Source organism: Chenopodium quinoa, unplaced genomic scaffold (genome assembly GCF_001683475.1).
Source record: "Chenopodium quinoa cultivar QQ74 unplaced genomic scaffold, ASM168347v1, whole genome shotgun sequence".
Taxonomy (NCBI): domain Eukaryota; kingdom Viridiplantae; phylum Streptophyta; class Magnoliopsida; order Caryophyllales; family Amaranthaceae; genus Chenopodium; species Chenopodium quinoa.
This window is the reverse complement of record NW_018742907.1, coordinates 662656-688343: the sequence shown is the minus strand read 5'-3', so window position 1 is coordinate 688343 and position 25688 is coordinate 662656. Positions and strand designations below refer to the sequence as shown.

Sequence of the window (25688 nt, the reverse complement as noted above, 5' to 3'; positions counted from 1 at the left end):
ATATATATATATATATATATATATATATATATATATATATATATATATATATATATATATATATATATATATATATTTTTAAAGATGGAATAAAGATCCCTGGACATTGTAATTAAGCTTTATACAGCTGAAATCTAAGAGCCTTATATGACTTGATGAATTTTCTAGTAATGCTATGGTATGTGTTATCCTTTTCTTTCGTTGGATCGGACAATGCATCACTTATGTCTTAAAGTTTTGTTTAAGGTTGATAGGGTGAGAACTGAGGTTCAGAGTTACTGATTAGTGTGCAATAGTATGTATAAGATGCAGCTGGACAATTATTTTGGGATAGCACATTTACTCTTTAGTTCAGAGAATTATAAGTTTATTCCTGTTAAATAGAGGGAACCATTTTGTCTGCATAGACATATGCTTGATTAACTGTTAAACTTAACATTTGTATATGAAGTGAACCTGAGGAAGATGCAATGATGGAACCTGGTGCAAGCAATCAAGGTGGCACGTCTTCACACGAGCATGTCTTTACTGCCTCACGTGCACCAAAATCCGAGGAACAAAGCACATCAGACTCTGCAGCAAAAGCAAAACCTACCTCCCACCCCCCTGGTTCTGATAAAAATCATGAGGAAGGTAACTTCACCAACCATCCCCCAATCTGATTCACCCTTTTTTACAGCCTAAGTTCGCTTTTTTTTTCATGTTCTGTCATTGTAAATGCCTTATTTCCCCCTTGTATTATTTCTGACTTGATTTTGTTCATGCAAAGCACCAGATACCTCAAAGAAAGCTTCTGCTGCAGAAACTGCACCTGAAATTCCTTCAGTATTGGTAAGCATGCTTTTTTCCTTCAGACTTTTATGCAAGCATCACTAAAAAAATCTTACACTGAAATTTCAAGGAATAATGTTTTGGGTTTCTTGCTTCTTCTGTGGTGTTGTAGGCTTCGAAGGATTGCGAGCCAAACACCAAGTTTCAAAGTTTAGAATCACTAGACATCAAGCCAAACCTATTGTCAACTGTGCAACTTATTTGGAACAAGCATGACAACCTAGTTGGAAAGTATACGGTACAAAGCAAAGACATGTTAACCTGTGCCTTAGAATCACTGGCAAAGCTCATAATCACTCTTCAAAATACTACAGCTAGGACCTTGACTGATTCCTTAGCTAAGGACCTAGAATCCGTTTTGTATGACCTTCATTGTGCAAGATTGACGGTAGGCTGGTTAGTTCCTTTTGTTCAAAGGGCTTTGGCACTGCACAAAAACAAGCCTCTGATTGAGTCTTTAATAGCTATTGACAAGGAGAAAGCTCAGGTTGATAAAGAGGAAAGAGAGTTCCTTGCTCGCACTGCTAAAGTGAAGCAAGAACTAGAGGAGAGAAGAGCTTGTTTGTCTGCAAAAATTTCTATTCCAGAGCCAATAGATCTTGATCAAAGCCTGGGAGAGGGGTTATTCTGATTTGATAATGCAATTTGCTGTAGTGTAATTCAGAGTTAGGTATGTTTCAGGAAACATATTGTGCTGTTAGTTTTTTACAAATTGCAGGCTACTTGAGGCTTCTAATCTAAATTGCCTTGCTTATTTAAATGTCTTAATCATTTATATTTCTTGGTGCAAAATGCCTTAATCTTTTGTAAAAGCATAGAAAGGCATGAATATCATCGTTAGATGCGTATTTTATCTTGTGTTGTCAGTTAAGCCAGGCTGAATGTCTTAATATAAAAACACTGATCATCTGTAAGCAGTAGTTCTCCAGTTAAACTGCTAATAGATCTTTTATCTAAATCTGTTCTTAATGAAAAGATTTTACAAAAGACTTACATAGCTATGTTGCAATGTAACAACATAACTAAAAGTGCGTTTTCAAAGAGAAATGGACAGAATGTAGAACCAAATGATATGGTACCAAAACCACTACAGTTTTCTGATTGTTCTGTTTATAACCTCGTGTTGTGTTTTTATCTTCCTAGGTTTTGATACGAATCATGACATGGAGAACTTCGAAGATTTGCTAGTTAGACATCAAGAAAGTTTGTCCCTAGACATTGATTCAAGCATGGCAAGCAACGCACACTTTCTTGGATATCAAAGTAAGACTACGGTTTGCATAATAGTCTTCCTTGGACTTCCTTGAACGTTCTTGGAACGTTCTTTAGGGTTCTTGAACTTTCTTTAATTAGCTTTCTTAGATTTTTGCTTGCAAGTTTTTACCTTTCTCTTGAAAGGGTTTTTCTTGGTTTAAGCATTAGGTTTTGTTAAGTTTCTTTAAATATTTCTTTGTTAGGATATTCTCCTTGATTTTAGGCGTGTGGTACTAATTAAGGGAAGTATGGAAGGTTCCTAGTTGGTTTAGGATTCTAACCAGCATAGGAGTTGTTAGTTAATTTCGGATAGCTTGGAATTCAAGCTAAGTTAGAGTTTTACTTGCCATAAAACTCTAGGCCGAATGGGATTAGTTCTAGGATAAAATTCTAGTCATTCTAGGCTAGAAAATTCCTATAAATATTGATGTAAAGTTGTAAACCCATGCCTATTTTCAGATTAGAATATACACAAATTTACGGAATTTTATTGTTAAGTTGCGTACTTAAGTTTGGTTGATTGCGATCAATTGCTGTTTTGTTTGTTTTAGTTTAAAACATTCGTTTAATTAGGTGGATTCTTAGTTGATTAATCTTAGTTTTTGTTTATTTCTTGGTGGATTTCCTGTAGAGAATTAGAAATAAACATATCCCTTGTGTTTTGTTGATTTTCGGATCAATAAATCACATCAGGTTTTCAGATTTATCCTTTCTGTCAAAATCACAAACGTTCTTTTTTATAATGTAGGACATGTTTCAAGTCCCCAATGTAATATCAGCATGAGTAACAAAAATTTTAACAGAGTCAGAAGCCAACAAAGTTAACAGATACATACACAAGTATGCACTTAAGATTCATGACCATATATATTTCTTTCAAATTGTATTTTACAGAAGTTTATTTGTCAGGTTCAACTCTCATTAACATGAAATACTTTATATACTTTTCCCTGCCAGAAACTGGCTATAAAAGTACAGTGCTTCTCGCGGTTTGTATTCTGGTACCGTATGTCCTGCCCCCTGCACCAGAAATGTTCCATGTTGCAATCAGTCATATCAAAGAATTCATGTGTTTCAAGACATGGATTGTGCTAAAACTTTTTAAAATCTTGGTTAATTAGCTAAAATTAACTGCATGGACCAACCTTTATAGTAAGGAAAGTGAGATTCTTCTCATATCCCTGTGTGAACCTGCATTATAATGAATAGCAGTTAATTTTATTACCACTGTAAACTAAAGAAACTTGTTTAACATACAATGCCATCAGTATGTTATAACCACAAAGTCTGAAGACCGAGACTCACCCAGAAACTTGTTCATTGCAAACCCATGGCCTCCAATCATCTACTACTTTGTACCCAACAGATTTTGTCCATGCCTCGCTCCCAGTGTATGGAACACACATATCATGGTCTCCACTGTCAGATTGACAAAAAAATTGAAAAACTACATTATCAGTAAAATTATGCTGATATATGTTTATTAATCTCACTAACAGATATCAGCAAGCTGATAAACCTGTATATGAGGGCTCGATAACCTCGAGAAGTGAGGTTCTTATGGTATGTAATCATGCTTCCAGCATCATGGTTAAATGAAATTCTGCCTGTGCAGAGTTCCCAGGGACCCGACACACTTTCCTGGAGCATTATCAAAAGAACAATGAGTTTGGCATTTAGAAATTTGACATGTAGAAATACTTATTTGTATCTCTTTTGGAAGAGAAAGGAAATGAGTGCGTAGTCCTACCTCTTCAGCATGAATTGCTTTTCTCACTGCCTTGTCATTCAGCCACGAAGTTGCAACTTCATCATTCTATATATTTCAAATTTTGCATATATACACATTAAAAATTAGTCCTTTATATAGTACTATGCAATTTAGTACAACACTTCATCATAGAACTGTCCTCGCTAACTTACAATGCAAGGAACAGAAGCGCTGTTAGCAATTTCTGGCCAGGTAGGAACTCGTCCATCTCTCACAGGAGCCCTGAGGGGCCAAGCACGGCCAAAAATTCTTTTCCTCACAGGAAGAGGTCTTTCAGTTTCTCCTAATGCCTTGAAGCTGGAAATTTTCGAAGGTAGTCTTAGATGAGCAGTACTCTGCATACCTGAGTCAGGGGAGTGATAACAAGGCTCCAAAATATCATATATATTCAATCCATCAACGTCCTGCAGTTGATCAAAATGCATTAAGTAAGAAGAAACCTAACCAAATCAATGTATATAATAAATTTCCAGAATTAAAAAAGTATAATAACCTGGTTAACTTTTGAAAGCAAGGCATCACAACTATCAGAACTCGGATTGTAATAGTTTCCTTCACACTGAGTGACAACCTCCTGCAGATTTAGACTATAAGTTGTCAGCCAATAGATGTTTTCTTCGTATGATTATCCGTATTAAAAAAGAATGGATAAATGAACAAGTTCTGCAATGATAAAATGACAGGTCTTCTTGCAAATTATGAAACAACTTATGAAACTTGCTTAGTTCAGTAGGAAGAATTCCTTTGAAATAATGATGTGGCAGTGCTAACATTTGCAGTAAATGACTACGAAAAACTTCACGTAACTTGATCTTGCCATCTCATAAGCCAAGAACACATAATATATTACAGTAGTATCATGGGAAGATCTGAATAAATGTTAAAGAGTCAATAAAGATGAGGACAGGGATAGTCTCCGACATAGATGAAAACTATGTGTACCTGATATAATTGATCAGAGATCAAGCCCATTCCATGTGCAAAAGGCACTAAAGCATTTCCATCAAAGGTTTCATCTGTAACACCATTTCCTACCAAATAACCCTGTACACCAACACAACAAGGTATTAATAATTGGACATGAAACCATATTTCAATGCACCAAGTTACAAACTTTAATTACCTTCAAATTGATAACAGGCTTTGAACCAGCATCAAGTCCTGCATAAGTCAAGGGATTATTATTACCCTTCGGATAAAATGGAATGTAACGATCATATTCTCAAAAATATTAGGAAAATTTACCTTTCACAATATCTGAAGCAAGGGTTGGCACATAAATCCCAGCATAAGACTCACCCGCGATGAAAAATGGGTTTGCCACAAACTCTTTATAGATATCAAACCACTGCGCAGACCATATCAGCAAAATCAGGATTAAGTAACCAATTATCTAATTAGGTATATATTATGAGATATCATATATCTCTTGGTATTATGATCATTAGGATATCAAACCACTGGACACACCATGACAGCAGCATCAGGATTAAGTAACCAATTATCTAATTAACTATATATTATATGAGATATCATATATCTCTTGGTATCTTGTTGATTATGATATCATAATGATAACAAAAATATTTCAGCATATAATATATGATACCATAATGATCAAGATACCAAGAGATTATAATATCAACCATATTCATTACATTAAAGCCTAAATTGAAATGTACCTTGAGCAGAAATGTATGTGAATCAGAGGCGGTCTTAAGGTCCCCGGTATCATACTCACTAATGTTTTGTGCATAAGAATACCCAACTCCTGCTGGAGAATCCAAGTATATTACATTGGAAACCTGTAATTGCATCAAATTACTTTCCAAACGACGAATTAAGTGACTAAACTATGCACATTGATGAGATAACACGAGGCCGATTATGACCTTACCTTAGACCAGCTGTATGGATTAATATGCAACTTTGGCAAGCCTCCTTTTGTCTTTGCTGCCTCAAAATTAAAAGGACCTGAGATATATACACAGTAAATAACTAATCATATTCACGTAGACAGCATTCATCATTGAATATTAACCTCTACCAAATTCATTACATTTGAGAAACAAAACAAATGCAATAGTTATAACCACAGTCCACAGATTCATTAACTAATTTAGAACCCGTACCATACTCATACACAAAGCCATCGAAACTCGAGCATCCGGGTCCTCCATTAAGCCAAAGAACAACAGGATCCTCTGATGGGTTTCTCTCTGATTCAACAAAGTAATAAAACAATTTCTTCCCTTGACTCTCATCAATTGTCACATACCTTAACACATCATATATATATACCAATATAATAATGTCAAAAAATAATCAAAATTTACCAATAAAATTTTACCGCTGCATTGATTTCAAACCATAAACACACTCATTCAGTCATGACAGATTAAATAACAAATAAAAAAACGGAGCAAATTAAAATCAAAATAGAAAAATGAGAAAAATTATATTAAATCAATAATAAATCAATACCCAGAGTAGTGTTTAGAGGGAAAAGTGCCATTAAATCCAGGAAGTTGAGTGACAATAGAACTTTGAGGGGCAGATTCAGTCATTATAAAACAGAGAAAAAACACCATTAATATTGGTATTAATATGTGATTAAGATAATAATGGTAAGGTTTTGCCATGGCTGCTCAGATTTTCTCTAGTTTTCTACAAGAATCAAGATAGAAAAGAAGAGAAAAAGGTGGGGTTTTTTTTTCGTAATGAAATTTGAACCATTTGAAGGCGAATGTAGATAGACAAATTTATAGAAGAGTTTGTGATGGATGGATTGCCCCAAAACGTGTGCTTATTGATTTTGTTTGCTATTGCTTAGAAGTCAAGGATATGGTGATTAATTAAGATTAAAAATTTTAACCCAAAAGTTTTTTTAAAATATCTATTACGAGTAGTCGAGTAGTATCTATTTGAGTCAACTCTCAATTTGATATCCGTCAAAAATAACTAAAAAATAAGGAAAATTTAGTAAAGATAAGGAAAATTTTACTTTTACTACCAGCAAAACACACGTATTTCACTTTTATTATCGGGGAAAAAATTAATTTTATTTTACTACCACACAAAAACAAGTTTGTTAAAAATTGCTACCACGATTTCGTTAAGTTTATTCAAAAAAAAATTTAAAATGTTTAAAAAAAAAAAAAAAAAAAAAAAAAAAACGCAGCCACCACCTTCAATTGCCAGCCCCCTCCCGTCAGCCACCCTCCCCCCTGCGAGCGCCCAAAGCATCGCCCGACGCCAGTGACTCCAATCCCCATCCCTTTCCTCCACCTACACAGCCCACCCCCCTCCCTAATCCCCTTCTCGCTGCCCCAACCCCCACCTCGAAACCGGAAAACAACCCTACCTCCACATCACCCCATCGGAATCGGCCCCCCTCCCCTTCCCCCACCGTGAATCGACCCCCCTCCTCTTCCTCCACCCAAAACAGTCACCCCTAACCCTTAAACACCAGCCCGACACCACCATAAATGAAACCCTAAATCCTGTTTAGGGTGGTTTCGGGCTAGTGGTTTAGGGTTAGAGGTGTTGGTTTTTGGTGTTGGAGATTGGGGTGACTTGTTCGAAAGGAGGGGCAGTAGTAGTAGCGGCGCATTTTGGTGGTGTTGCGAGAGGTTGAAGATGAGTAATGTGGTGCGGTGGGAAGAGCTGTCGTGGGTAGTTGAGAGGAGTAAGGGATGGTACGGTGGCTGTAAGGTTGGGTTAGGGTCGCGACGTGGGGGAAAGCCTGTGCGCAGGTGGGAAGATGTACCGAGCGCTAGCAGTAAAGGGGGAGGGGTGGCTGATGGGGAAGGGCTAGGCTTTATTAAATTTTTTTATTATTATTTTTTTTTATCTAGTGCTATTGTTTTTTTAAAAAAAAAAATTTAATTTTTTATTTTTTGGTGGTTAACAGGGAGGTAGTTAGGGCGGCTGAGGAAGGAGGGGTGGCCAGAAGGTGACAGTTAGGGTGGTTGGATCTCACTAACGGAAATAATAACTGAAAGTGTTAAGTGGTAGTGAAATTTAACTTATGTGATTTTAGGTGGTAGCAAAATAAAATAAATTTTTTGATGGGTAGCAAAAGTGAAATAGGGGTGCTTGAGTGGTAGCAAAAGTGAAAATTTCCTAAAAATAAATTCACATCAATAAAAATATGTTTTATATTGTAAACGTTAATAATATCTATCAAAGAACAAATACAATAGTAAATTAGTAAAAATAAGCTTTATTTTAAAAATAATAAAAAAATATCTTAGGGCTTGTTTGGTTGAATGTAGGAATTGCAAATTCCTTGAAAATTTGATGTCCCATGAAATTGAACTTCTTAGGAAATTCTACAAAGTGTTTGGTTAACCAAGGGAAGTAGAAATTCCCATGAGAAGTTCCACTTACCTAGTTCCCCCTAGGTAATTTACTTCCTCCATTTTGTAGGAAGTGAGAATTCATGGGAAATTCTACTTCCCATGAATTTGTCAACCAAACAACTCCAAACAATTTCAATTCCTAGCAATTTCAACTTCCCAAGTTTATATTTGTCAACCAAACAATACCTTAGTTACTAGGGGTGTTCAGATCCGGGTACCCGAATCTTCAGGTAGTTGATAAGTCGGCCCTTGTCCCGTCCCAGATTTTTTTTTTAGTTTTTTTTCTTTAATCTCTCTCCTCTCACCTCACGATCACTACCTCCATAGCAATCACCATATCACCACCAAACCTCCATTCCCACCACCATTGACCCCCACCACCCATGGGCGCCCCTGAACTGAACCCCACACCATTACCCCACCCAGAAACCACTACTTATCACACCAGCCGCCTTAAATCCCGCGCACCCCACCCCCTGACCACCAACCCACCACCAACGGTCCACCTTGAAACCTTCCTCAAAACAACCGAAACCCAACCCACCCACCTGAAAACCCACTCTGACCAGCAGAAAACCCTAGCCACCTAAAATCCCACCACCCCACCCCCTGATCACTTATCCACCACCTACAACCCCACCTCGAAACCTCACTCAAACCAACCGAAACCCACCCTACCCACTTGAAAAACTCACTCAAACGAATTTATTTAATTATTTTTTTAACGGGTATCTGGGTACCCGAGATTAGCAAAGCTTGGCCCATGTCCCGGCCCACGAAACTGCTATTTTAGCGGGACGAATACCTGACCCAGAAAAAAACAGAAAAATCTGTCAATTTTCTATCGGGGTTTTTGCGGATCATCGGGTAATCGAAACGGGACAACCGGATCGGGTTTTTTTAACACCCCTATTAGTTACAATAAATTCAATGAAAATTATACATGTGGAGAATTGGTTAACGGAAATAATGTAGGGATCTATTGGACGTGGAAGTAAATATATTTTGTTACTACATTTGCTACGTTATCATTAAATAATTATTGTTTCACAAAAAAAAAAAAAAAAATGATGATCCACTTCCAAAAAAAATTACTTCTTATGAGTTGTCATTTGCCACGTTTCATACCATCATGGATCCGTATGTATGTATTTTTTTTTTTAAGACGACTCATTTAGTGCACAAGTCCTTACAAGTGCATTTTTAATATGGATAATATATGGAGTAGGTTTTTTTTCCTGATCATAAAATAAATAAAAATTAAAAAAAAAAAAAAAAAAAAAAAAACCTTATACAGTAACATGATAGAAGAAGCAGATTATCAAGCTGAGATTACAAAGTCAGTAAAAATCAAAACTATTATTCCTCTCAGAAGAAGAAAAGAAAAAAGAAATCAAAGCTATGATAATTATTTTAAAAAATTTCAAATGAGAAATTATTTGTGGGAAGAAAAAAGTGTTAAAACTTGATATCACGTATAACGTATCAAATTGTCTAAGCATTTCATTTAATTTTATGGATTACTTTTAGTAATTTTTATTATACACCCTATCCTTATCAAAAAAATAATAAAATATTATATACACCACTAAAAACATTCCATATTTACCTCATTAACTTCTTCGATTCTAAATATGGTGTATATGAACATATTAGTACAGCTCTAATTTTTATTGCCATTGATATACAGTATAATAAATAGATAAAACTACCATCAATACGAAAATAGGAGTTAGTTAAGTGTTAATTTAAGTTCGACCGTCAACACATAAGGCAAATAACTATTTCAACTAATAAAGACTAACCAAAATTTTGAAACATTTTCTAAAAAAAAAATTGAAATATTTGATTTGATCAATTATACTTAATTAAGTAGTCAAACATTTTGTGTATTATATGGGCTTGAAAACTAGTTTAGCCTGAACAAAGTGCTTACTATCCAGTCCTTAATCTTTTACTTGTATATAATTGTATTTACAAGCTAAGTGCTTAATGCTAGTATAACCTCTTACAAAAGACTTGTCTTTGGGTTGGTTTTGGTCTGTTGCCGCGTAGTCCATCAATGTCTTTAATTTTACGTTTTATTTGGTTTGCAGTTCGTTGTTGTTTGTTTGTTTGTTTTAGCCTTGTTAGAATGTAATTCGTTTCTTAGGTTGTAATACTGTTTTTCGTTAATAGAATCTTTTGTAAAAAAAAATAAAAAAAAAAAACCTCTTGCAAAAGAAAATTAAAAAAAAAAAAAAAAAAAAAAGAAAGAAAGAAGATATTTTACTTTAAAAAAATTGCTTTGCTTTCGACTTAAATGAGTGTCCCAAAAGAAATCATCAAAGCTAGAAGCAGCCAGTTTATCCATAAAGGTCAACGTCAAAAGCACAAGAATATTCTGAATTTATATTATTATAATTAGTTTTATTTTAAGTATATTTAATATAATTATTAGAGACCCATTTATAGTTTATACTTTTATGTACTTAACCAATGGATGAACAAGGGAGTGATGACGTGAAGTGCAATTATGAAGTTAGCATTTCGTAAGCTAAAATCGCTCGCATTAGATGCATACATATTTGAATTACCTCCTTCCTACCATGCAATTATTGTGGTGAATTGGTGATACCAAATACTTTGTAAAGTGTCTACTCAAGTTTTGGTAGATGATTGTAGATAAGGAAAGGTGCTCCAATTTCACCCAATAGATGATGCTATCAAGGTTTAATTTCGGGTAGAATTAAGTTTTTTATTAGTGTAAGAAAATGTTGCATGGGTAGTGTTCTAAAAGATCGAGATTTGATCCCAAACCTTAGACCATCTCCATTGGTGAGACTCAGCTTTGAGTATTGAAATATGAATTGAGTTGTTTTTTATCTCCAATGGTGATACTCAACCCACTTCTCAATTTAACAACTCATGTGAAATCTAATTTCTCAATGGTTAGACTCTCTAAAATATACTAATTGTAAATTTTTCAAAAAAAAAATTAAAAAAAAATCAAAACTTAAATAAATTACAAAATATATTATAATATATTATTAAGGGCCCACACTTTTTGTCAAATGAGACTCAAAGTTGGGTATCTAAACTTAGCAACTTTCTTTTGGAGTTGCTAAGTTTAGATACCAACTTATTGGTATACTTTGTAAAAAATACTCTCTCTCTCTCTTAAAAAAACTCCCTCAAGTCTCACCATTGGAGATGGTTTTAAGTACATACCAGTATCTACTCCTAGGACTTTAAATAACTAAGTTGACATCTAAGGCCGGATAGGAAGTAAGTTGAGTTTATAAAAAATTATTTGTTTCGTTTTGACATTTAAAATAGCTATTAGACTTGTTACATAAAAATATTACATTATTCAGTATTTTGTAAATTGAAAATGATATGAGATGATTTTCCAAAACAATTGATAGTTGTGTGGTTGTGTTGCATTGTAAAACTAATTAAAAATGATCAAATACAAGTATGACATAATTTTCACTACTTTGCTATTTTTTTTTAAAAAAGTTTAGTATTACTTAGTATCATATGTATATGAATATGATCGAATGGATGGAGTAGCTAATTACTAGAATTTTTTTTGTTGCTATATTATTGCATATCTTTTAAATATTTTCATTTTAATTAAAAAAGGTACGTGAATCACTAAAGGTCTCTTTATCTAAAGAATGGACTAATAGATCAATTGAAAAAAAAAATACAAAAAAAATCTCAATATGTTGTAACAAGTGATGGAATGCTTTCCTAGGCCTTTTATCAAAAAGAAAAAAAAAATGATTTTACATAACTTGATACATAAGCTCCCATACACTGATACACCTCAGAAAATTATATTATCTTCTACGGAGTATGACAAAAAGAACAAGAATTGGCCACTCTTGGCTGATAATTATGGGTATCACCAATGCAACTTGTAGTAAATTTTTAGTAAATTGACCGAAAAAGTTTCAATAAAATAAGGATATAGAATATTCAAATGGGAAATAAAGTGGTTAAAGTGAATAAGCACATTCTAACAACCAATTTTGTTGGTCACTGCTACACGCCCTGCCCTGTGGGATGATGAGTCTGTATGCTTAAGCAACATCCCAACTTACCTCATTTATATTATTGGCTTTCCATTCATTATATACATAAATCCAATGTCTAGCAAGAATTTATTGCTACTAGGAATCTAGGATATTTGTTTATTTACTCGTTTTAGGTCTTGAGTACCACTCGATGCCTATTGTCTATTCAACATGGCAACACCCCGTTGTCCATTATATGGATTGGACAGTAGAACAAATTCCATTTTACATCTTGCTTTAATATAATATTCCTATGCATCTCATGCACTTTCATAGATGTTGAAAAAAAAAAAAAAAAAAAAAAAAAAAACTCTACATGTGAATATAATTAATAGTAAAAAAGTCAATGTATTGTAAGTATTCCGTATTTTTTAACCATTTACATGTTAACCTTAAACAGAAGAGTTATTACTATCTTACAAACCACACAACTAGATAGTGAAGCAGCAAAAATCTATATGTTGATGCGCACATATATATATAGGCCCTGTTTAGTGGTAGCGTTTGAGGTAGCGGTTAGCGTTTTAACTAGTCAAAACACTACTAGAACAAATTTGAGAGTGTTTGGCAAGGTATCGATTCTAGTAACGGTTAGCGATAGAGGTAGCATTTAGGTAGCTTTTTTCAAACGCTAAAAATAGTAGCGTTTAGAAGTAGCGGGTAGCGTTTGACAAAATTTTTTTACTTTTTAAACAATATTTATATGAATTTTGATATATTTTAGTATTGCAACCGCTACTTTTACCAAACACTCATACTATCAACAGTTACCTTGACAGCTAACCTCTACCCACTATTAATTGACATCTACTCGCTACCTTAACCGTTACCCACTACTCAACCGCTAAAAGCTACCCGCTACCGTTACTTTTGCCAAATGGGATCATAGGGTGCCCTCGATCTTATATTCTCATCTTTGGTGTTCATATCACTCAGAATTATGTGGAACTATATGCAAGATTAAAGCTAGATCTATATATCATAATCTAAAGTGGAATTAGTGGTAGTGCAATAGTGAGTAATAAGTGGTCCAAGCTGAGGGGCTTGACCGCCTGACTGTTTGAATATGATGTTCAACAAACTTAATTGCTCTAATTAGCAAAGTGAAATGATGATACATCATATCACATTATCATCACTGACATGAGACTTAATTACTTAATCTAGGTTTAATTGTATTATATCTGATCTAATAACCAAGAAAGTGCTCTCTTCATCTCTAAATAACACAAATGTATTTTGTATGTCACATTTGATTGAAGGTCATTTTAAGGAGTTGGGTTTATTAATTTATTTGAATGCCAAATATTTGGGGGTCCAAATAAGCCTATTTGGGTCGGTCCATTTAATAATCAAAACCCCATAAGTCCTCAAAGGCCTTTCCATGCCAACAAGTCCAAGCCTTCTATCATCCATTGTTGTAGAGTTTGTCTGTTTGAGTATTGTAGTTTTGAAGATTATGATTAAAAATAATAAAATCAATTCCTCTATTTATATTTAGAATAAAATTAGTTTCCATAAGATAAATTTAACTTCAACAAGAAAAAAAAAAAAAAATCAGGTTAATCTTTAATTGTTAAAGGGAAAAAAAGTCAAATTTGAATTTTGATGAGCAAAAACTCTTCTTTTAATTGCTGTTATTATAAAGAAATGAAAAATTAGGCTTTTGCCTGTACAAAATAATCACATGATTCAATATCGCAAATGAAAAAGTAGAGAAAATCATCAAAGATTGAGCCTCCAATGTCTTATTTATCTCTTAATAGCAGTATTGAAAATTTTCATCTAACAAAACCCTTCTCGACATAAACAGATATCTATTTTTATTTGTAAAAAACAAATTTGATGAAAAAACAAACCTAGGTATTCATGACAAATTTGGGTGAATGAGAGAATTGAATGGCTTGTTTATTGATCGACCAGGTAGTGTATTTATACAAAACCTATGCATATAAGATAGGAAATATTTTTCCTAAAAGATATACTACCCTAACTAATGATATCATATCTCTAACAATCCTTTTCTTTTTTTTTTTTTTTTTTTTTTTGTTTTTTTATGAAAATTCAACTTCAAAGTTCAAACATTTGCCTCCCCCATGAAATAAAATAAAATAAAATTCTTGTTGCTCTCTTGTTTTTTTTTTTTTTTTTCGTTTTGGGTTGATGCAATACATCTTGGTAGGCCGTAGGCCCAATACAAATGCAAAACACATGAAAAAATAAATAAATCTGAAGTACTCCGCACCAACAGGACCGCACCACAGGACCGACCCATTTCAATTCGATTGTAAATCATTAGAAAACCAGAAAAACCAGAGAACTCGGGAAGCCATTGTAGCAGCAGCTCAAAAATACTACAATACAATGATGAAGAAACGTTTGTTCTGTACTCAAGCTTCAATTCAAATAGAAAACACCATTACAAACACTAATTTCAGCAAAAAATGGAGAATTAAGCAAGTTAAAAAGTCCAATTTTAATCAAGTATTAGAAGAAATTAAGCCCCACATTTCAAATTCCGATTTTATTGCAGTTAGTCTTCAAAAAACTGGTTCATATTCATCTCCATGGCAAAGGGTTCTTCCTTTTGACACCCCAGAAATCGCCTATTTGAAGGCAAAGCGTTCTTCAGAGAATTTTCAGCTTCTTCAGTTTGCTATCTGCCCTTTCACTCTTAGGGCTTCTAAGCTTACTGCTTACCCGTATGTTTTTTCCCTTTATTTCTTGTTTTATTTGGTTTAAATCCTCTTTTTCTGGTGTTTTTATGGTTGTCATTGCTTTAGTTTTTCTGGGTTTGATGTTTTTGTAAGTGTTGAATGGTAAATAAGTGAACTTTGGCTGTGTACTTTTCTGAGGCTAATTGGTTTTAGCTGATTGCTTTCTGGGTTTTTAAGAGGGGTGCTAATTTTAGCTAGAATTTTCAATTTTTTAGGGGGTTTATTGGTTTTAGCTGATGGTTGTTTGGGTTTTTAATATGGTGATGGTTTTAGCTAGAATTATGATGGGGTTTGTTGGGTTTATCTTGTAAATATCTGGTTTTGATGTCTGAATGTTGTATACTACTTCACTAATTTAGGTTTATTGATTTGGGGGTTTTGGTAGGGTTTCAGCAAGAAAGTCTTGATGGTGTTGCTCTGTGGTTTAATAAACTATACAATGAACCGATTCTAACAAGATCGCACATGAATATATTATCACTTATAGATTAACGAGAATTCATAGTCAAAGTTTTAAAAGTTTGACCCATATTTTTGCAATGGGGCAATAATTAAGGGGCAGAGGGAGTATAAAGGAAGATGATCAATCCATCATGAGGAATACTTTGATTAGTGGAAAATGAAATGTGTAGAAACATTAAGCATTAACATTAGAAACACCAATCTGACGCGTAAGATGCAATGTGAACTTTAGAGCAAATTGTTTCAGCAACATGAAGATGACATCTTTCTCTACACAGGAGGACTCAAGGAATTGTCGTCCATCATTTTTAAAAAGTTATACATATTTTAAAAATGCGCTATATGATTTTGCCTGCTTTAGTTAGGGGCTTTGGCATGAAAAAGGTCTACTAGACTGTGCTCACAGCCTCACTGGGATCTAGGCTTCTAGCTGCTCCTCTTATTTATAGAATTTAATACCTTCATAATAAAGGTATATGCTCTACCTTTACCTCCTGCATTTTTTATTCAAGGAAAGATAATTATTCCAAGGGGCATGGCTTCCCATGAGAGGTGAACTAATTGTCTATTCATCTGTTTAGGACCACTTTTAATTATTTGCCATAATATAACGGAAGATTTGAAGTCTTCAAGCTCAATTTGAACCTTAGGTTATCATCAGCTGTGGCATTTTTAAGTAAACAAAGAGGTCGCGAGAGTAGTATGCTCCTCAGTGTCCTTCCTTGCAAATTGTTATTAGTGATTGTTAAGACATAATTCCATGTACACTGCATGTTTAGGTTAGCAGCCCTTAGTTCATAAGCTACTGCAGAGCAAGAGCTCATATCACCTACCATGGTGGCAGTCCTTGTTTAGGCCAATGATTTTCTTGTAAAAACTGTGAGTTGGGGATAACCATGTTGAGAATGGATTGTATTTATGTATGTAAAGTTATCTTGGTTTGGAAACAGATGCCTAAGTCGTGATTCTACTTTTTTTTTCATGATTTGCAGATATAATTTCCACCTATTTCCAAGGGATGAACTGAAAATTGGGGTGCCTTCTTACACTTTTGCATGTCAAACATCGTATTTGACATCCATGGCTCGACTCGGTTTCGATTTTAATTCCTGCATATATGATGGTAATTTCTAGATGAAGAATAAAATCACATGTGTGCAAGTGCAATACTTTATTTCTCTGTTAAATCCTTACTCTTACTCATGTGTTATATTACTAGTATTGACCTAAGGATGGAGGGTTCAGGATTGTTGCTAGTGTTATAGGGATCAAAACATTGTTGACAAAGCTTTTGCAGTTTCATTATCTCATAAGATGTTTAGAAAAGGGTGTTTGTATTGATGACTTGCATATTCTAGCAGTACCTTTCTAGAATTACATACTCATAATTCTATTATCTCGTTGACTACCCCCTTCCCAGATTCATTATTTTTCCAAATAGCTTATTTTCATCATTAATTCATTACAGTTTAATTCTTGAATAGGGATCTCATATATATCCACAGCTCAGGAATCAAGTATAAAACGACATCCAGGAAATTCAATGCTGAGGGCAAATGCTGTACAAGCTTTGCCAGCCGCATCAGTTGCTGATGCTGTATATATTGAGAGAATCAAATTACGAATTAAGACCTGGAAAAGTGCTTGCCAAGACTCAAAAAGGCTCAAAGAAGGTGTGCACAATTCTGCTTTATAAGAAAATTTCTTTCCGTCCCTTCTCAGCTGAAAGTAGAACATCTTTAATCTGCAGATCCATTGGTCAAAGCTCTGAGAAAAGTTGTTTTGGGTGAACATGGATCCAGACCCTGTCTTGACGTGGATGTTTGCAGTGAGCGCCAAGTGCAACTTGTCCTTGAGGTTGCATATTCTTATAGTCTTTTATCTTTGTGCATACAATGTTCATAATTCACTGGATGTGTGTTGCCTGATTTTAATATGATGGAATAATATTGTTATATGTTAAGAGTTCTTTTAGAATTCGGCAATGTCCTAAGGTCATTTGTATGCTGCAGCTTATGAAAGAACACTCTGATGACATTGTCCCTTTGTTGATCCCTACAAAACGTGGGGGCATTCAAGGGCTTCGGATGGTTTTGACAAGTTCGAAAGAGGACAAAATTCTTTTTGAGGTAATAATTTAAGATTGTCTTTTTCTTGCATTTTGGAGTCAAGATTTTTTTGGAGAATAAAGCTGTACTTAATATTTGTAGAAAGAACTTCAAGATCTGGAGGAGGGGCAAGGCAAGAATGTTCGTGGATTTCGAGAAGTGGTTGATCTGATTTCTGCTTCAGGAAAACCTATTATTGCACACAACTCACTTCATGGTGTGTGCTGCTGTATGGACTTTTCAGCTTAATGTGCTTTCATCTTCTAAATGCAATTTTCTGCAAGGTTGACCTTCAGCATTTTGCTTATACAGATTTTGCTTTCATTCACTCCAAGTTTCTGAGCTCTCTACCTTCAAGTATTGACGAGTTCAAGCACTCTTTGAGCTCTTATTTCCCCTATATCATCGACATGGGCCATTTAATGAAAGAATTTAACCCTAGCGGAACCATGAACAATTTGCCTGCAGCTTCATCTTTCTTGAGAAACCGGTTTTTTGCACCTATTGATATTGATATTCCTCTCAAAGGCAAGTTGCTTTTTAATAATTATATGTTTGCAATTATTATGCATAGACCATAGACCTATATTTTATTGTGATTTATGTTTTGTCAGCTGGAATGTTAGAGACTAGTGCTAAGTGTACTTGTAACTGGATACGCAGGTACACCAGATGAGATGAATGAAGGGAAGATCCACGGCCATAATGTTTTACAGATAAGTCATCTTTTTGCAAAACTCTACTCCATAATCAAACGTGGTCCGCAACATATTAATGAGGACAATAGCTTAGTGCTCAAAAATTTTGCAAACATTTTTGACCCGTGCAGTTGTCCTCTTGAAAACTCTGATGAGGATGTCAGGATTTCATCAGGTAGCATAAGAAGACTGAGCTGCAATGATATAGTCTTCCTATGGGGATTCAGGAGTGGTTTGTCAGCTGGAGATCTGAAAACACTCCTTTGTAGATCTCATGAAGTTTTCTCTGCAGAGTTTGATGTCAAACTAGTGGATAAGAGCTGTGCAGTGGTTGCCTTTCGGCGGCCTGGACTTGCAGGAGCTTTCATTAATGCTATGGGGTCTGGAGGAGCTTGCCATGAAGGCTTGACGGAACTGATTGCTGAGGGTTTGAGAGCAGCAAATTACGAAACTTACAAATGTGTGTATAACATGAGCAAATGGGACTCCAATCTGGCTGATTCTTTGGACCAAGTTATGATGTCAGCTGACCAATTTCCTGTTGATAGTTATAAAAGAAGCCCATATGAAATCTGGTGGGATGACAATACTGTCCTCAACCTTGATGATGTATGATTATATGAACATTGGGTTTGTTTATATTCAATTAATCATCGGGGCAGAAAACTGAAACCAATGCTGAACCGTGTGTGTTGTGCTAGAGGTATCTTATCTCTGATAAGACAGAAAGCTGAAGCCAATGCTTATTACTCTGAACTCGAAAACATGATTTCAACGGATGGTGGGTAACAATACTTACCCTGTTACTAAACTTCAGGATCTGAAGAAGCAAAAGGACCGACTGTTGATCGGCAACTTACACTTACTTTGTTGAGTAACCATGCTGATGCTATTGCAACATTATCTGTATGGGATTCATTTATTCTTTCAAACCACCTTCATTGTGGGATAGGATATACTCCTTGTACAACATTACTCTGAGTGAAATTTGTAATTTGTTCAAGACTTGGGGATCAGAAGATATCAAGTGGTCTATCACTCTATCACATTGAAGATAGTTTAGTTTGGCATGTACGGAGGACTTGTATTACTTGAATACTTGATTGCCAACATTATTCCAAGTAACATGATTGAAAATTTGAAATATATACAAGGTAAAATAATTTTGCAAATTTAAATGCCAAAACTGCTTGGCAAATCAGTCAAATTCAGCACTGATTTTGATTGATAAATTATAGGGAACAAAATATTCCACATTCTAATTATCATTGATGAATTGTAACATGTTTGATAGTTGGAATAATATAGTCTGAATTTCATTTACTAAGTAACTATTACGCTAAGTGACTTTACAATCCTCTCATAACTTTTAAAAAAATTGATTTTTTGAGATTTTAACTAGATACAAATAATTATTGAATTTCATTATGACCAACTTTAAATACTCATATGAGTCGAATCCGTACGATTACTACTTCTCATGTTTATTTTTCTTACCTTAAAAAAAAAAAATGTAAATGTATTTAGTCTTTTGGTTGATTTTTTCAGTTACCAAACGCAGCCCATCATCAACTAACAAACTCCATTATCAAAGAAGAGGAGCTTCAAAATTTTGCAGCAAGATAAATGAAGCAGAAAATGGCGGGAATTTCAATACTTCACTTAAACCCTAACCCTAGCCTGAAATTCAAACACCAAATTCACACTTCATTGAATCAGAAAAACCAGCTATTCTCAATTTTGCCGTCGCCCAGAAAAATCAATTCCAGAAATGGGGGTAATTTAGGGATTGGCGCAGTGTGCGCAACCCATACTTTCGACGTAGTGGTGGTGGGAGCTGGAATAATTGGGCTGAGCATTGCCAGAGATCTCCTTCTTCGTTCTAATCTCTCTGTCGCCGTCGTTGACGCCGCCGTTCCCTGCTCCGGTGCTACCGGTGCCGGTATACCTTTACTCTCTACTACTTTTATTTATTTATTGTTACTTTGATTTTGCAGAAATTTTAGTTATATATGTTATATTACAATGTTGGATCAGCTAAATGCTTGGTTTCTTCTTAGTTGATTTTGTTATGAATGTTGTGTCTAAATTAACATTTATGTAGAATCACCTTATCTATTCCTCCCTAATTAGTGTGGGCAAAGTATAATTTACGCGCTTATTAATGTTTGAGTGTAGCTGATGATAAAGTAAATTATTGGGATTATGTTTTAGTTTGTGAGAGAGTGAAACAATGGTGCATACTTTTAGGGACAAAGAGAGTTGAGGCGAAGCGAGGTCTGGACCATGATGAGAGCCAACCAAAATATGAACCTAGAATAATAGTGAACTCGCTAAATATTAAGTAGATTGTAATTAAATTTTATGAATAATCAAGAGTTGGAGAGAGGGGGGGGGGGGTGCTTAGGCCTTTTAGTTGCCTTGTCCTTGGGAAAGAATGATTATAATATGTATAAGTACATGTTGTGCCCAGAGCTGTGCATTACCGAAACTTGATCAAGTTAGAATCCAATCCAAAAATCCAACATTTGAAAATTTGAGCCTGAACTCAAATAGTCAATCAGATTGAATTAGACAGCATCTAGGACTTTGTACAAATTGCTTCTACTCCTGCACAATTATAGAATTATTACTTAATAACAAGCACTACAGACCATTATAACTGTTCTTTTCGTTCCCAAGGCTTTTGGAATTTCTATTTTGAGTTTACTACACTTCAGTCTTGTAGAGGATTCTTCCAAGCTCTTTTGCAGCTCCTTTATCTTGCCATAACCTTTTGTCAAATATTGAATATTGATGAACATGCCTAAAATCTTCATTTGCTAGAATTTAGGATTGAATGAATGACATCACCAATTCATCATCGTAGCTTGATGATTGACCTGTTACAGGTCAGGGCTACTTATGGATGGTGCACAAAACTCCTGGTACTGAAGTATGGGATCTTGCTATGTGAAGCCGGAAATTGTGGGAGTTGTTGGCAGATAATGTTCAAGATCAAGGCTCTGATCCCTTGGAAACATTAGGCTGGAAAAAAACAGGTATTGAACATGTGTATGCTAATTACCCATTTATACCGTAGTATAGCTGTTTTTTTTTTTTTTTGAAGATCTTTTAATGTTAATGTGCATAGGCGATGTAAAATCTTACTTCTTATAAGAATATTCAATACATAAAGTGATGCTACCACTTGTTATCTTTCTCGGATTACCTAATATCTTGCCAACATTCCTAATACACATTTGTATAATCATTAAGTAGTCTTGTAACCCTTATCTGACCCCTTCTCACTATTTAAAATTAAACTAGTATTTAGCCTGTGCAATGCACGGGTCAAATTTTTTGATAAAATGTCTTTTTGTGTTATTAAAAAATTATTTTAATGTATATCTAGATTGCTCTAATATTTAATTTGAATGAAAATATACATTAATATTTTTCATTCAATTTTTTTTTTCTTTCTATTTAAGGGTTGTTTATCTTGTTATATTGCATATTTAGATTGAGCTTGGATGGAATCATTTGGGAATAAAAAGTTAGTTTTCGTATGAATCATGCATAAAAGTTAGTTTTCGTATGTATGACCTATGAAAGAATAAACTAATTGTTTGGTAAGAAATTTAAGAGGAATGAAGCGTCATTTGGGAATAAACTGGACATTAGGATGAAAAGACATATATTAAAAAAAATTGAAAAACAAAAATGACACGTGGCACTCTACATTTCCTTTAAGTTTGCCTGTTATTAAATATTAGTATAGATAGTACTTCTGCTAGTACAAATTAGTTTCCCAAATAAAATTTTACTAGCTTGTCTGTGGGGTTGTTTGTTTGTGTGTGTGTGTGTGTGTGTGTTGGGGGGAGTGTGATGGCATTGGCAGTTTGAAGCATAATTACTCCTGAGCTCCATTTGGTATGTATACTGACATTTTTATTGAGCATGGTGTTTACCTGAATCATCACTACACTTGAGCACCCTGATAGGCTTCTAGGCAGCACAAACCTTTTATATGCCCTCATTATGTTGTCATGGTATTAAAGTCTCTGTTAGTTTCAGAAGTAAAGCTGCATGAAGCCTGATCTCTCATACCTTGCCAAAAAGGGGAGGTGTAAACTTTGAGTGTGGGTGTATCTCCCTTTTAAAGTCATGGACTCAACTAAAGTGTCTAATAATCTAGATTTTGCATAAAAATTCTGTGACATCATGTGATATATTGATTTTTGGTATTGGCCATTTGTGTAATTCTTTGGATGAATGGTGCTGGTGTCTTTTTTGTTAGGAAGCTTGTTAATTGGTAGAACAGAAACAGAGTTAAATCAATTGAAGAGGCGCGTACAAGAGCTATCTAAGGCTGGGATAAGGGCAGAGTACTTGTCACACAATGATCTAGCTAATAGGGAACCCGAACTCGGAATTAACCAGCAAAGTGGTGCTGCCTTTCTACCTGATGATTGCCAATTGGATGCTTATCGTACAATGGCATTTATAGAAAAGGTTTGTGCAGTCATCTTAGATCCTGATCAGAATTTTATTGATTGTTGTTACTTCTTTTTAACAACCTATCACCAAAGTATAGCTTGACTTAATAGGTTATGGTTCATTCCTTCATTTCCAGGGTAACAGGCTCTTTAAGTCCCTAGGCAGATATGCAGAGTTCTATCATGATCCAGCTGTACGTTTCATAAGGTCTTTTCCAATTTTCAGTGTTTCTTCTTTCTTCCCAAAACTAGGAACAGGATATTCTGGTATGAAAATAAAAACTGAGATGTAATAACTTTATATTCTATATACATTCAGATCAAATGGAAAAGGAAAAATTGACGGTATCATAACTCAAAAGAACACTTTATATGGCCGAAAGGCAACTATAATAGCAGCTGGTTGTTGGACTGGATCTTTGATGGACAAGCTGCTTCAGGATTCACATATAGTGTTACATGTTCCTATTAAGCCTCGGAAGGTGAGAATTGTTGATTAGAAACAAGATTGGTAGCAGGCTAGCAGCTAATACATACTGATATCTCTGGAGCATGAATGTAACTTAAGTGTTGATGCCAATAAGTTTTATATGTTCGGACTCTTGCATGTGTTTATCTGATGTGTAACAAATTAGCTTTGAAACCTATTGTTGCTCTCAGTGGGTACTGTCCTATTCTGTATTGAACCTGCTATATGAAGAGCGTAGCTAAAGTTACTTATAAATCAGTAAAATGAAAGAAATTTGCTATGAACAAGGGAAAATGAGGAGAGAGAAAGTAATCTAGAAATTGAAAAGTTTTCTTCGTTTTACCCCGTTGGGAGTGAAACAAGCAAGGCTAAACTTAGCCTATCTATCAGTTGTTCTGCTTCTAGAACTCTCAATCAAATTTGTCTTCTTGTTCCGTTATTTCTGCCCTGTTCTTGTCCAGTTATGCTAGTACATAACTGTCCCTAAAGTCTATCTTGTTCATGAATGTTGAAATTATTTTGCATGCAAGTATGCTTCTTTTATTTATTTTTTATAGAATACGTTCACAGGGTTTTCTTCTGAACCTAGAGAACTTTGATAACCTTGATATTAGGCATGGTCTAATGGAAGCTGGTTATGTTGATCATCAAAAATCCGTCATATCTGAATCAGAGGGGGTTGATCATAACAAAGCCTTGTCTGTTTCAATGACTGTAACAAGAGATGCATGTGGGAATCTTCTTATCGGTAATTGTTTTGTACTTGGGTTTATTTTACACTGTGTTTATATGGTGTACATTCACTTTTTTCTTCTCATAATCTTCACAATTATGTGGCATGTTTTTATATTTCATCCTTCAATTGCCCTATGACTTCAGGAAGCAGCCGACAATTTGCTGGATTTAACACTGAATTGGAAATGTTCATTGTTGATCGCATATGGGAACGTACTCAACAGTTTTTTCCCGCTTTGAAAGAATTCTCAGTGAAAAACTTGAGTGAACAAATGAATGTCAGAATTGGATTACGCCCTTACAGTAAGTAATCTTTAAGGATACCAAAATGAAATAATCCCATCAGAAATTTAAGTAATTCTTTAGTGTCGAAGTTCTTGTAATGATATGCTTATTCCTTGTGCAGTGCCTGATGGCAAGCCAGTTATTGGCCCAGTACCTGGTATTCCCAATCTTTTCCTTGCAAGTGGACATGAAGGAGGAGGACTTAGCATGGTAATATTATGCTTCAATCTTGCCTTAATACACTGATAGAACATAGAACTATAGAAGTGTAACTCTTTGAATGGTTTTTTAATGTCAGGCTTTAGGAACAGCTGAAATGGTCACCGACTTGGTCTTGGATAATCCATTGCAACTTGATTGTAAACCTTTTTCTGTTGAAGGTCGATGTTGCTGATCAACAAAAATACTAGTAAAGTTTCATTCAACGTGTTCCCGTGGTATTGATTGTGTATTAAGTATTTTTGTGTAATTTAGGGAAATTAGGAAGCCTCTAGTAATATGCTACCTTGTTATCTTAAGTTATGGATGTTATAAGATATTTCGTTAAAAAATATCTCGAATTCATTGAAATTTTCCGATAGACCATGGAAGTATGGTATAAGCTATCTCAAAATCAACCCGATACTTGACGTTTTGAATCTCATGTATTGTAGGTTTTACAAACCTAGAACACACATGCCACATATCTCCAACTAAATACCCAACAAGTTATACACTAGGTTTATATATTAAAACCTTAACTAATCTATTCCATCGACGACCATCACCAATACATGTGACAATAAAAAAATTGACTAATCTATACTAATGCTTAATCCCTACCTTATTATCCTCATCCTCAGCCCTTACAAAGTTTCAGTCTTCTACATTATGAACAGTAGCTTGTGAATTTGGTGTTTGAATTTAAGGCTAGGGTTATGATCCTTCAATGGTGAATTGAAGAACGTCAATGGAAAAACAGAGAACCTTCGAAGGAGAGATAGAGAAAATACTTTATCAACAAATTGTCAGTGGAGATTAGAATTGTCAAACTCAAATAATTTTCACATGCAAAATCACTAGAAGAGAGAAAATTTCCATGTTTACCTTTGATTTTTTTTTTCCAAGTAATTCCCTTGTGTTTAGCTAGATAATAGAAAAAACACATCTATCTAAACTTCTTTATTATCTCCTCGACTCTAACATTAACATGAAAAGTTTTTCTAGTGAGTTTAAAAATCAAAACATCTCCTAATTAAATGAAAAACTTATGGAACCGCACCGGCTTGCAAAACATCAACATCATACTTTGTAATGAGTTTTCCAATTTAGTTTTTCTTTGTAAAAAAATATCTCGAATTGATTTTAAAACTAAAATTTTCCAATAGACCATGAAAGTTTACAATCTGGGCATCGTCCAGGCACAAAACTAGTTACTTAAAGAATCTCATTCAATCTACGGGCTTCATTATT

At 34.6% G+C, this 25688-nt stretch overlaps 3 protein-coding genes and 1 pseudogene across 3 annotated transcripts; 3 read left to right on the top strand and 1 right to left on the bottom strand.

Annotated features, from left to right (window-relative positions):
• The first annotated feature begins 459 nt into the window (after positions 1-459).
• Positions 460-2156, top strand: LOC110727423. The gene is made up of 4 exons (XM_021906985.1): positions 460-633; positions 776-831; positions 944-1501; positions 1975-2156. The coding sequence occupies exons 1-3, from the start codon at positions 471-473 to the stop codon at positions 1460-1462; spliced, it is 738 nt and encodes a 245-aa protein (XP_021762677.1). The 5' UTR covers positions 460-470; the 3' UTR covers positions 1463-1501; positions 1975-2156.
• Positions 2157-2906: 750 nt separating this feature from the next.
• LOC110727540 (serine carboxypeptidase-like 20) lies at positions 2907-6673 on the bottom strand. Its single transcript, XM_021907101.1, has 14 exons — positions 6341-6673; positions 5989-6134; positions 5754-5830; positions 5539-5661; positions 5102-5204; positions 4980-5017; positions 4799-4900; positions 4350-4430; positions 4009-4260; positions 3836-3901; positions 3605-3726; positions 3391-3504; positions 3231-3276; positions 2907-3105 (listed from the first exon to the last, which is right to left on the bottom strand). Exons 1-14 carry the CDS (start codon positions 6496-6498, stop codon positions 3022-3024), a joined length of 1512 nt encoding a protein of 503 aa, XP_021762793.1. The 5' UTR covers positions 6499-6673; the 3' UTR covers positions 2907-3021.
• Positions 6674-14107: 7434 nt separating this feature from the next.
• LOC110727538 (poly(A)-specific ribonuclease PARN-like) lies at positions 14108-19441 on the top strand. Its single transcript, XM_021907100.1, has 8 exons — positions 14108-14986; positions 16456-16586; positions 16948-17136; positions 17214-17320; positions 17476-17592; positions 17674-17788; positions 17884-18099; positions 18235-19441. The coding sequence occupies exons 1-8, from the start codon at positions 14649-14651 to the stop codon at positions 18882-18884; spliced, it is 1863 nt and encodes a 620-aa protein (XP_021762792.1). The 5' UTR covers positions 14108-14648; the 3' UTR covers positions 18885-19441.
• A 326-nt stretch (positions 19442-19767) lies between these two features.
• On the top strand, positions 19768-25062 carry LOC110727535 (annotated as a pseudogene).
• Positions 25063-25688: the final 626 nt, after the last annotated feature.

Coding starts and splice junctions, on each gene's coding strand:
- LOC110727423 (XM_021906985.1), top strand. CDS start 471: ATGATGGAACCTGGTGCAAGCAATCAAGGTGGCACGTCTTCACACGAG. Junction 634..775: donor TGATAAAAATCATGAGGAAG/GTAACTTCACCA, acceptor GCAAAGCACCAG/ATACCTCAAAGAAAGCTTCT. Junction 832..943: donor CTGAAATTCCTTCAGTATTG/GTAAGCATGCTT, acceptor GTGGTGTTGTAG/GCTTCGAAGGATTGCGAGCC.
- LOC110727540 (XM_021907101.1), bottom strand. CDS start 6,498: ATGGCAAAACCTTACCATTATTATCTTAATCACATATTAATACCAATA. Junction 5,018..5,101: donor TGCTTCAGATATTGTGAAAG/GTAAATTTTCCT, acceptor TGACTTATGCAG/GACTTGATGCTGGTTCAAAG. Junction 3,106..3,230: donor TCACTTTCCTTACTATAAAG/GTTGGTCCATGC, acceptor TTTCTGGTGCAG/GGGGCAGGACATACGGTACC.
- LOC110727538 (XM_021907100.1), top strand. CDS start 14,649: ATGATGAAGAAACGTTTGTTCTGTACTCAAGCTTCAATTCAAATAGAA. Junction 17,789..17,883: donor TGCACACAACTCACTTCATG/GTGTGTGCTGCT, acceptor TTGCTTATACAG/ATTTTGCTTTCATTCACTCC. Junction 18,100..18,234: donor TATTGATATTCCTCTCAAAG/GCAAGTTGCTTT, acceptor CTGGATACGCAG/GTACACCAGATGAGATGAAT.